The sequence below is a fragment of the Rhinolophus ferrumequinum genome, chromosome 12, assembly GCF_004115265.2.
Source record: "Rhinolophus ferrumequinum isolate MPI-CBG mRhiFer1 chromosome 12, mRhiFer1_v1.p, whole genome shotgun sequence".
Classification (NCBI taxonomy): Eukaryota; Metazoa; Chordata; class Mammalia; order Chiroptera; family Rhinolophidae; genus Rhinolophus; species Rhinolophus ferrumequinum.
The window spans coordinates 50,176,817-50,189,576 of NC_046295.1; the positions used below are offsets into that span (position 1 = coordinate 50,176,817).

The 12,760-nt window shown below is 39.2% G+C and overlaps 1 protein-coding gene across 1 annotated transcript; it reads left to right on the top strand.

Annotated features, from left to right (window-relative positions):
• The first annotated feature begins 1,245 nt into the window (after window positions 1-1,245).
• Window positions 1,246-11,813, top strand: DNAJA1 (DnaJ heat shock protein family (Hsp40) member A1). The gene is made up of 9 exons (XM_033121981.1): window positions 1,246-1,507; window positions 2,591-2,732; window positions 2,877-3,054; window positions 5,100-5,204; window positions 5,772-5,999; window positions 8,180-8,294; window positions 9,562-9,677; window positions 9,962-10,062; window positions 10,962-11,813. The coding sequence occupies exons 2-9, from the start codon at window positions 2,601-2,603 to the stop codon at window positions 11,172-11,174; spliced, it is 1,188 nt and encodes a 395-aa protein (XP_032977872.1). The 5' UTR covers window positions 1,246-1,507; window positions 2,591-2,600; the 3' UTR covers window positions 11,175-11,813.
• The last annotated feature ends 947 nt before the right edge of the window (window positions 11,814-12,760 follow it).

Below are 12,760 nucleotides of genomic sequence, written 5' to 3' on the forward strand. Positions count from 1 at the left end.
ATGGGGATGCTTCCAGGGTAAAAAAAGTTCACAATTCTTAGTTTACCAACAAAACCAATGAGGTCTACCCCAATTAGTTCTGAAGCCTCACCTCCTGCTACTCCAGCTCCCTTAGTTCTGGCTATATCCAATTACTTGCAGTTTGATAAAAACATATTCTTTCACGCCTTAGCCTTAGATTTCCCTTGTACTTTGCTGCAAAAGCTCTTCTCACTTCTTCAAAACTCAGCTCAACTGCCACTTTCCCAGGGAAGCTTTCTCTCTCCCATCAGATTAACAGAGGAGCCTCTCCCCTGCTAAACTCCATCATGTGGTTCCCTTATTTAGTGGGGAGCCAGACAAGTTTATTGACTTGTCTGGCTCCCCACTAAAGTATAAGCGATGTGAACTGGACTTTTTCAATTTTTCATCTCCAGCTTTCTGTGGAGCTAGATAGTACTCCTAAGTTTGTTGTGTTATTGAAAAGGAAGACACCCCATTTTCCAATATCCCCCCCTCCCAACATTTAAAAAAGCCCAGAGACTCACTTTGCAGACTGTACACCCAGGTTCACAGATCGGTGGGACTTAAAAAGTCCAATAACACGATCTAATAGTCACTCTTGGTGCTACTCTGTATCCAGGAATAGGAAACCAGGTGAACGCCTGGCCAGAGAAGAGTTCAAGGCACAAAGGCATTGCAAACGTTTCTCTGTTTAGCGCTGCCCTGAGCCCACTGTGTAGGAGGCAACAAAGTCCAAGACAGATAACGTGTGTATAGGAGTCTGGACTTACACAAGGAACCCTTCCAACTTCGCAGTTTGAATTACTAGGCCAAAAACTACGCGTGAAAAGGAGCAAGATCCAAGGCTTGTAAAACTGTTGTGGGGCGCAGGCCCACCTTGCTCATCATTTCTTGCTCAGTGGGTTACTAGAACTTCAAGACTAAAGAATTAAGCCGGTAATAGACGCCGAAAGAGTTAAATGAGGGGCCAGCGGGGTGGAGGTGCGGCAGGGCTTTGTTCTGAGATTCCCATTCTGCACACAGCACCCGCCCGCAGTCTTGTTCTGGAGCCGTCCCCATCCTCGCAGGCGGCGGCGGCCGCCACACTGATTTGGGAACACAGAGTTAGCTCGGAATTGCAAAGCTCCTGGGCAATCCCCGCTCCTACCCGAGACTTCTGTACTCTCGGGCCTACCGAGTGGAAGGAAAGGTTCCAGAAAGTTCCAGGAGCGCCAGAACCCCAGGTTTAGGCCCACCCCCACCAAGGCCCTTCCGCACAGCCCACCCCAGCCCGAGCTCCCCCGCGCGGTTGCCCAGGTAACCGCGGGGCGGTGGCAGCGGCAGGAGGGGCGGGACTTCCGGCGGGTGACGCGCCTGGGCTCGACTACAAAAGACGACGGCTGCGGCGCGCCGGGCGGAACTTTCCAGAACGCTGGGCTAGAGGCGGAGGAGCGGCGGCTGTCCAAGGTGTGCACAGCAACGCGCCCCTTCCCGCTCCCCCACATTGGCCTCGGCCCTCTCACGGGTGAGTTTCAGCCCTCAATGCTTCCCTTCAACCCAAGGCTGGCGTCATTGGCAGCGCCAGGAGGCCGGATGGAGCCGCGGTCGGGAGGCGGTTGGCTCCGCGTGGGCGGGAGGGTTGTTGGTTCCAGGATCCACGATTTTCTTTTTGGAGGGCTGGTGGGTGCCCGGTCAAGCTATCCCCGACACGTAGTGAGTGAGTGGGCCCCAGACCTTGCACGAAGCTTCCCCCATTCCCCATCCAGCCTGAGGTCTCCATGGACCTGCCGCTGCCACCTAAGGCTTTTTCTTCCATGCGCGCCCCCTTCCCCCGCGGTTGGGGCGGGGGGGGAACCATACGCGCACGCGCAGAAAGAGCCGAGGGCGAGGGGCTGCGGGAGGAGCGGGGAGGAGGCTACGGTTTCGCTTCTCCGGTCTCCCCTCCTCTTTGTTGAGGGCTGGACTTCTACTCCTTCGATTCTGGGTGAGGGAGGAAGGAAGGAAACCTTAACGGTCGGCACCAAGTGCAGAGGGAAATCTAACGACGTGTAAGCTACGCCGGCTTGTGGGGGCGAGGGATTCGGCGATCAAAGTAGAGGAGCTTGAGTCCTGTGATAAACATCCTTAGGATTGAGGGGGAGGGGAGATTGCTTTCTGGAACTGGCGTTCTTAATCGGTTTCACAAACAACTCCCTGCCCCCCTTGTACCCATATGTCTTTTTCTCTAGGGAGTGTATGGTTTATCGGATTTGCCGATGACTATGATAATTTACTAAGCAATGGACTGAACCTGTTAGTGCTCCTTTTGATTACTTCTGTCACTGCTGGGGAAGGGAAACAGGAAGAATCTAGGTAATAGTCGAGTTTTGTGTGGGAGAGTGGAAACGAGCTGCTATAGGAGGCTTTTGAATTATTCCCTGGTAGTAGTTAGCTTATATTTAGTATGTTAGAACTTAGGCTGAATTATCAAAGGATTTGTTACTTTCTCTGTGCAGGGAAGGTGGGTTTCTCATATTTGGCAAAGAACAGATTTCTCTGCCTTAACTCAGATATTACTCATTAAAGCTACCAATTGAAAGTCGGTTAAAACTGCATTTTCGTTTTTCAGGCTGTCAAAAATGGTGAAAGAAACCACTTACTATGATGTTCTGGGGGTCAAACCCAATGCCACCCAGGAAGAATTGAAAAAGGCTTACAGGAAACTGGCCTTGAAGTACCACCCTGATAAGAATCCAAATGAAGGAGAAAAGGCAAGTTGTATATTCGTACTCATAGCTGAATCGTTCTTTGCTGGGTGTATGGTAGTTCCATTAAAACCTGAAATTGAGTATGTCTCATGGCTATGCTTTGTAATGCTTTTTTAAAGTGAGATTTATTCCTCTTTCCTCAAACAGTTTAAACAGATTTCTCAAGCCTATGAAGTGCTCTCTGATGCAAAGAAAAGGGAATTATATGACAAAGGAGGAGAGCAGGCAATTAAAGAAGGTGGAGCAGGTGGTGGTTTTGGCTCCCCCATGGACATCTTTGATATGTTTTTTGGAGGAGGAGGAAGGATGCAGAGAGAAAGGAGAGGTAAGAGAGTAACCTGGTCCACAGGCAGCAATTCTAAGTAGCCCTTGGTCAAAGCAAGTTCTCGACAATTCGCCTATTTTAAATGCTGATTTACGTGTTGGTATAATGTTGCAAACTGGCTGTTAACTACCATTTTGATTATGGTAGATTTTTAATGAGATTTGGTGAAAACTAAAATAAGATCAGCCAAGTGCTAACAAGTGAGTGCTTCTAAAGCTCTTGGATACGCACAACACGACTTAAGTAAGGTTATCTAGTATTAGGAAGGAACAAAGCATAGGAACGTTAATTTTCAAAGCCCTTTTTACAGATCTCATTTCACAACTCCCCCAACCTAATGGAGGGGGGTATAGTGGCCTTAGTCAGTCAAAAGTGAGTTAAAGTTCAGAAACCTAAACTTTCCTTAAGGTCATATATAGCAAGTCATCAGTTGAGTCAAGATTGGAATATAGGTTCATGGCCTCCAAATAGCCTGCTATCTGTTGAATTTTGTTTGGGCTTTATTATATCAAAATGTGTGCTCTTAATGTTTATCAAAAATGTCATTTTCTGGCTGTAGAAATATTCCTCACAGGAATACAGTGTTCCATTCAGAAACAATCTTACTTTGTTCCCAGTATAGTTTACACAAACAAGGGCTAATGGGTAGAGCCCATTTTAGAATGAATAGGGGAACCATTAAATTTCACTTTGAGCTTTTTAAAATTCATAAAGCCTGGAAGTTGTTTATTCAGTTTTTCTAGAACGGAGTATTTTATTTTTAAAGAATTTATCTTAAAACAATTTGCAATCAAAGTCAGTTGCTTAGGATGGTTTCTCTCACAGAAAAGTCGTGTTTTGGTTTTTTTTCCTTTTTTGAACAGTGAATTAACTGGCAAACACTCCCGTGTGATTTAGATCATTGACAGGTCATTTTTTTGTGTGTGTATGATACCAGAAAATACTTGATTAATCAAACAAGCTTTTTTCCTATACTTGCAGCTCTATAAAGCTAAAGTAAGAAGGGCAGCTTTCAGCATGCTGAAACCAACTACATGGGACTGTAGTTGTGATACAGAATCCAAAAATGGAGTTAGAAACATAAAGTTAATAGTACTTCGTATTTGTTTGGAAACTAAAAATGTTCACACTAGGCATGTTGTACAGATAGCAGTTTGAGAACTTTTTCACTTAGGCTTAAGGCAGTATCGCTTTGTGGTGGATAAAGTCCTTGTGGAAGAATCATTATCTAGGAACTTATTAACCGTTGGCAGGTGATTTCATTTCTATAGCCTCAGTGTCCTCGTATGATCTCCACTTCCTACTTCCCATTCTGAGATAATGGCAGTCCTTTGTAGCTGTTGGCCACATTAAGTTTAGGTTAATTCAAAACAAAGACGAAAATTCAGTTCCTTGTCTGCAATAGCCACATTTACGTTCTCAAAAGCCACATGTGACTAGTAGTGACTGTGTTGGACAGCACAGATACGAAACATTTCCATCACTGCAAAAGTTCGTTTGGACAGCGCTATGATACGAGAAACCTAGCCTTTAAACTAGTACTAGCAAAGCAGTTAAATGTGTTGGTTCTACTTCAGGGAAAAGTAAGAATTGATATTCTATGGAGACTGAATAAATGCATCCAGTTTCCAGCCAATCTTGATTAGTTGGAACTTACTGTGATGAAGTAATGGGCCGTGTTGCTCAACATAGTAAGTAGAAGATTCAAAGAATGTATTAGGACAGAAATGCAATTTGGAGTAATTGTTGTGAAATGTACCTCTATGTAAATAACACTGGTTCTCAAGTGATTTGTTTTTGATTGTTACAGTTTGTAAGATGGCCACAACTACATTATTAGGCAAATTAATCTCATCCAGTTTTCCTCGTCTGAAATTACAGTTTGAGGATCATGTGTGGATAATATGGCCAACATTCTCTGTATATAAAGATAACAAATGTACCCTGTGAACCTCATCTTTCATTATCTTTAATATTTTTATAGCGTATTGAACACAAATAAGATGCAACATTTTCGATTTTTAATGAGTAATATTTTGTTCTAGGTAAAAACGTTGTACATCAGCTCTCGGTAACCTTAGAAGATTTATATAATGGTGCAACAAGAAAACTAGCTCTGCAAAAGAATGTGATTTGTGACAAATGTGAAGGTATGGCCTTTTAACATCTTTACTATAACTGAAAATGGAACTGAAGCCTTTCTGGAGATATAAAACTCACAAATAATAACACTACCTAAATCTTGAATGGTGCAGGCATAAAGAAAACCACCTAAACCTACTACCTAGAGAAATATTAGCAAAATGTCAGTGCTTTTTTTATGTGTGTATTTTAAAGCAGTTGGGATCGATCTAATTTGGTGTCTTTTTCTTTCGTAACATCATTAGTACAAGTTATTTGGAAATACAATATCTTCTACAGAAAAGAAACTAAAATGTTCTCATCTCACAAAGTACTTTCTATGAATTGTGCTTTTGGGAGCACGTTTAAAATTCAAAATTCTGAAGTGGCTCCTTGGGAAAACGACAGTGTTTATAAACAGTTGAAGCTGATTGCAGCTATATTTTATCCAATAAAAAGCCTGAATTGTAGGTTCTTAAGGCAGCATTCCATCACACCTTGCAAATGTTAATAATGTGTATTCGTGAAATGTCTTACTAAAACATTAGTGTATCCAACACTAAGCAAACAATTTAATTTCCTTTTAAACTATTTAGGCCGAGGTGGTAAGAAAGGAGCAGTAGAGTGCTGTCCCAACTGTCGAGGTACTGGGATGCAAATAAGAATTCATCAGATAGGACCTGGAATGGTTCAGCAAATTCAGTCTGTGTGCATGGAGTGCCAGGGCCATGGGGAACGGATCAGTCCTAAAGATAGATGTAAAAGCTGCAATGGAAGGAAGATAGTTCGAGAGAAGAAGATTCTAGAAGTTCACATTGACAAAGGTGAGTTCTCAGCCACTTCTGAATTCTTGAGTGCTTATTAACATTACATTTTTTAATTGTTTAAAGTGATCCTTAATAGGGTTATATGTATGATCTTACCACCCAGAGATATCTTAGCTACATATAGTAAATGTTTTTCCATCGTACATTCTTGAACATTTGTAGGGAATACATTAAAGATCTCCTCACTTAATACAACACTGACATCAATAAATGATTGCATAGTGTTCCATACTTAATTGTCTTCCATTAAATCACTAGTTCTTTCACTTTTTTTTATTGCAATTAACTTTTTGTATACATTCTTAAATTCCTTAGGAACTGCTTGGTTGAGGGATGTGTGTACTTTCAAGGATTTGATGGGGGTTTAGGTGAACTGGGGGTCTCAGTTATTCCCTTGAAATTTTTCTAAACTAATGAACACTTTATTTCATAATTGATTTGTAAGAACTTAGATTATGAATGATGCTTTTTTTAATGTTTATTTTTCATAGATTAAACATACCTGTCAGTTTCTGTCTCGGGCTCCAGGTTATACCTTTGTGACTTTTCATATTACTAGGATTTAATTTTTTATTTTGCCAATTCCTTAATTTTGGTAATCTATGAAAAATGTTTTAAAATGTTTTACAGCAATACATATTGTAGAAATTTTAGAAACACACAACTCGAGCTATTTTTGCTACTCTGAAACAATCAACGTAATCTTCAGCCTATGTTTTTTAAAAGGAAACTAGTACTATACTGTACATACTAATTTGGAACTGTTAATACTGCAAATATCTTCTCATTAATACATACATCTTCATTAACTTAAGCCCCATGTGAGTCATGATACTGCCCTCCCTCCATTCCTCCCCCCCTTAATTGGCCCATGTTTTGTAGGATTTGGATTTTTTTCCTCCACTAAGATTGCCCCCCTTTACTACCAACAGCATTAATTGGGGAGTGAAACCATTCTGTACTTAACCTGTGCTCTTTATAGTTGTGGAACAACCAGCAAAAACCTAACTGAGTTTGTTTCACTAGTGTAACGAGACAGTCACATTGCCTCATGAATGATTAAAACCAGATTATGTTTAGTTTTGTCATTGTATAATACTGGTATTGTTGTTTAAGTGTTTATTTTTTTTAGAGGCACATATATAGAAGTATTTGGGTTAATTGGTTATGTCTGGATTTTGTTTCATTTGTGTGGGAATAATAGAGTGATGAGTGTGGTGGTATACATGAGATACTCGTCATGAGTTGATAACTGCTGTATCTAGATTGTGGCTGTATAGGGATTGTTGCACCATTGGCTGCTTACAAAATTTAATCTTTTCCATAATAAAAAGTGAAACAAAGTTGTTCTTGAGGGGTCTCAGATTCAGGAAATTATCAGGAGATAACTACTGCAGTGTAATGATCTACAAACGTGTTACTTGAGATGTGTTTAAAGAGATGTCTAAGTAAGCCCTTACTAAACTAAAATAATGGGCCAGAGGTGGTCAAAGGGAGGTATAAAATATGTTGGCCTTAAAGAAATTTTTGTCCCATTGAAAAATACTTCTCTCTACTTTGACACTCACTAACCACGAGTTGAAGAGCGTGTCTAGCATAATGATCCTTTTTTAAGGAGGATAAACTGAATCATTCTTCAAAAGATTATGGATTTTTCAGTTGTTTAGGTTGATAAAATATACAGGTTTCCTATGTATAAATACTGCTAATACAATAGAGAAGAAAGTCTTGATTTATGTTCTTGTTAGAGTTAGTAGAAATAATTTGATACAGGTTCTTTTAAGTAATGAAATACTTAACATTTATGGCTGTAATTGCCAGTCACTGATTTGGTGCCAGCATAGATCTTTTTATTTAATCCTCACAACAGGCCCGGATGAGGTCGGTCTCCATGGGAAAGCTGGTGCTTAGGAAGGTTGTGCAACTTGCCCAGGGTCATCCAGCTGGTAGTCAGTGGCAGGTCTGAGACTTGAGGCCTGATCTGCTTGCCACTAGAGTCCGTTTTCCACGAGGATAGCTTTCTAAGAAGTTGGACTGATTCTTACTCATCTCTGTAAGCTTTAGCATTCACAAAACTTGAACTCTAATGCATACAATATGTGTCTGTGTTTAATAGATTGAGAATCTGATCTTAGTTGGATGATAGTAAGAGTATAAAATTAACCTTTTATTTTTAGGCATGAAAGATGGCCAGAAGATAACATTCCATGGTGAAGGAGACCAAGAACCAGGACTGGAGCCTGGAGATATTATCATCGTTTTAGATCAGAAAGACCATGCTGTTTTTACTCGGTAAAAACTTTATAATCCTACTCAGCCTGACATCTTGCATATTGAGGATTGGGGGGGGTTGTTTTGTTTTTTAATGGACTTTTCATTGCTTTTAGAACATATTTCCTGTAAATACCCTAGAAAAGTATAGCAAGAGAGGCTAAGTATATCTTTCCAAAAGGTGGTTAATATTTTTCTTAAAAGAGGCTAAAATCAAAAAGGATCAGATTTTAGCTTTTTGTCTAAATTTAGATAAATTGTTATATAATTTGGAATTTGAAGGATATCCTTCAATTTAGATGATTTATGCAAGTATAAACAGGTGGATTAAGGGAAACATCCCTAGGCAAAATTTTGCCCTAAAGTTCTCTCACCAGTTTCAATCCTGAATTCTGGTAAGTTGGGTTGCTTTTTTAATTATAAATTAGTGTCAAGCACCATCTCTCTTAAAACTAAAATAGTATAGAAATTCAGGCCTATTGCTGTGAAACATTTAATATTGTGTTTACAATGAACTTACAGTGGAGCACAAGAAGGATGGATGGTTATAGTGAATGTGTTGGGAATGACACCTAAACGAGCTGGTTTTGGAATTAACAGTAGAAAATTCCGTGTCAACAGTAATGGGAAATGCTATCAAGCTCAGGATTTTGGTGCTATCATTATCAAGAGTGTTTCTGGAGAGTATTCTGCCTGACTAAAGATATTTTATTAAAAAAATGGATAGGAAAAGCAGAAAGTCTAAAGCACAAGGTGGAAAGGGACTATTAAATATTTTAAAATGTGTTCATAACATACTAGTAAAAATGTTCATAATGTACCAGGCACTATATTATTTCATGTACATCAATAAAATTTTAACTGTCTGTTGCAATTGGCTATATCCCTATTTAATTTCATAGAAATAATCCAGGACCCAGCTGAGATCTATTCGTCTTACACTATAATGTCCTCTCCCTAAATGTTTTTTTTTCACCTTAACATCCTGTGAGAATTTTTTCTTCTCTATGTGAGAAACTAAATTTAAAATCGGATAATGAAAGAATTCAGGGATGGTAAGTGGTAGACTACTTAGAGTGTGTGGAAAGTCTGAAGCCTTGTCCAGATAACAGGGCTCACAGGTTCCGTATATTTGCTATTCCCAGTTCTCAGCTCTGCTTTAAGAATGGGGGAAGAAAGGGCATCTTTGTGAACGATGCCTTGCCGCTAAGAAAAAATTGCCTGCTGTGGTATTGTAGTAATGGTGATTTGAAAAATGTAAGTATGTGTCATGTTTACGTTGATACAGACGAGGAGAAGACCTTTTCATGTGTATGGACATACAGCTGGTTGAAGCATTGTGTGGCTTCCAAAAGCCAATATCTACTCTTGACAACCGAACCATAGTCATCACCTCCCATCCAGGTACGGTAACTAGATGAGCTTTTTTCTGTTCTAGTATTTTCATTATTTGCAGATAGTGTAGGCATGAGGAAACATACTTGCTCAGTTACATATCCTTGCGAGCTGAGCTGAAATTGTATGGTTTAGCTCTTCCTTGGAAGCCTCTAGAAAATCCATAAATGAAAAATTAACAGGATTGCTTCTCATAAATTTACTCCTGTCAACAAGCTAGGACATTCTTCTCTATTTTCCCTGCTTCTTAACAACGTAACTATATTTAAAGAAGAACTTCAATGGCTTTTTAGGTCAGATTGTCAAGCATGGCGATATCAAGTGTGTGCTAAATGAAGGCATGCCGATTTATCGTAGACCTTATGAAAAGGGTCGTCTGATCATTGAATTTAAGGTAAGTTATAAAATACTCTACACTTCAGAGTGATTAGCTTACTAAAGTCAGATAACAGATTTACACTTTCTGAATGGTGAGAAACAGTATATTTACATTCTCCCTTGTCTAGGAAGAAATTAAATTGATCTAATACTCCTGTCATGTTGAGCATTCTTTGTTAAATTGGGATTGGGTTTATTTACATTATTTGTCTATTTATAGATTGGTAGAGATGGGGTACATGGCAAGTGAGTGTTTTATTTAATGAAAGGCTATAACTGGGATCTTAAAATTCAGTAGGACTTCAATATTGTTGATTTTTGGCAAAATACTACAGTGCTTGGTCTGTTAATAGATGGTTCATAAAACAACCATCCATTTTCCTCAACCTTAGATTGAATGGCCTCTTACCACAAATAACATTTATTAAAAATATCTATGGGTAAAGAAGTACCTTCTAAGTAAGAATAGCTTTGTTTAAATTATCTGTTAAAAGGGATTGGAATGTTTTAGGAAGTGCTTTTGTATAAAGTATGCTGAATAGAACACTGATTGTTACAATGCAATTTTACTAGGATCATTAATTTTTTTAAAAGACTTTGTTGGGGCAGCCAGTTGGTTAGAGCACGGTGCTCTTAACAACAAGGTTGCCGGTTCGATCCCCTCATGGGCCACTGTGAACTGTGCCCTCCACAACTAGATCGAAACTACTTGACTTGGAGCTGATGGGTCCTGGAAAAACAAACTTGAGTACCTACCGGATGCTGTGCCTTTCAGAATGTGTTCTAACCTGGGATTGGCAAATTCACTGAAAGATTACGTGGTTACGTATGTTTTTCTGGGGGAAATGGCTTGATAGTAATTTAAGGAGCTAATGATGAAGTAAATCGAACTTACATAGTAATTTCTTTTTATAGGTAAACTTCCCTGAGAATGGTTTTCTCTCTCCTGATAAACTCTCTTTGCTTGAAAAACTCCTACCTGAAAGGAAGGAAGTAGAAGAGACTGATGAAATGGACCAGGCAGAACTGGTAGACTTTGATCCAAATCAAGAAAGCCATTACAATGGAGAAGCATACGAGGATGACGAACATCATCCTAGGGGTGGTGTTCAGTGTCAGACCTCTTAATGGGGCCAGTGAGTACCTCACTGCTGGCGTTTTATATGCAGCAGTGAATGAGTGAAGGACTGCAACCATAATATGCCCACTACTTGGCTATTGTTTTTGTTTTAATATTCAACTATAGTAGTGTTTTAAAAGTTAAATGAAGAATAAACTCAAATATAAAAGCTCTGACTGCCCTGTATGTATGATGACTTCAGTGTGCAAGATAAGTTTAATACCTGTAAAAACTAAAAAAAAAATTCCCCTAGTATCTGTTAGGCCATACTTTGTAATTCAGTTATGTACATGGACTAGCTTAGACTGAAATGCTAGGTATGTGTATTGACTTCAGTGTATGACCCTTAATTGTTAAGCCATGAAGTTAAAATTCTGTATTAAACTGGCAAAGAACTTAATTTGTAGAGAAGTGTTAGTCATTATAATTGTATTAAGTGGGATTCATTGTGATGCTTCTGCATTTATTCTATTGCCTCAATGTTACTAGAAGATGGCATGCTATAGAATTTAGCCTGAAGTATCAGTGCCAGAAATGATACCTTTCTAAAGAAGGGGTTTATAATCTGCTTCTTGAGGGCTTGCACTTCTGCATTCCCTTCTACCGTGCCATCTTTTTTATTTTTTAAATATATACAACTATGAGTCTTCGGTTGCATTTTTTCCCCTTCTCTTTGGACCATAAGCCTCAAGAGTAGTGACTTCCAGAGCAAGCTAACTTAGAAGTTAGAGGGATGAGACCTTTACATGGAGGAGTAATTTGCATGCATGAGATATAAGGAAGGTATTTTTAGGTATGTTACAGGCTTACTTTAAATCATTTAACTTCTGCTCCACAGTAACTGTAATTCAATGTTAGTAGTAATAGCAAATTATAATGAATAGCTTTAATTGTATGTTTAAAAGTCATGTTCACAAGCTTAAATCTGGTATCAGAATTTAAGCAATTCTTGAAATGTATGACTGTCTCCTTAATATACTGATTACAAAGCATTTCCAATGTGTCACCACAGGCTTTTTTTTCCCAGAAGCAAGCATAAGCTTTTCAGCAAGATAGGTAACTTTTCATTTAACTAGTTAAAATAAGTAATACAAAGAAATAACTATTTAACTATAGTTAAATGTTTAATATTAAACAAGAGTGGCAAATGAAAAGGGGTGAATAATGAGCTCAAAAAACAGGGGTTTAAAAAACTTGGCAGCACTGGAGTGAGAATGGGAGAGAGCTTTTCTTCCTCACCCTGACAGAAACTGGTCTTTTTTAAACCATCCTCACTCAGCACGGGGTGCAGGAACAAAAGGGGTGTTTGATAAAAATTCCTAGAAGGAATAACCAAATGTGTGCTGACTGGGTTCTTGTCCTTCATGAGCCTTGACACAAAGCATGCCTCACAACTAACTGCCAGTTCTTGAGCTCATGGGCTAAATCAAACCCTAATTTGTTTAAGGTTTTTTCCTACGGGATTTTAGCATAAGCTGTTTCCTCTTTTCGACCTTAAACTTAAGTGAAGGCTTCTTTTCACTGGGATGGCAGACTAGTTACATGAATTCACGGGTTCATGGCTGTGTTCAACTCTCAAATTGGCAGCATATAC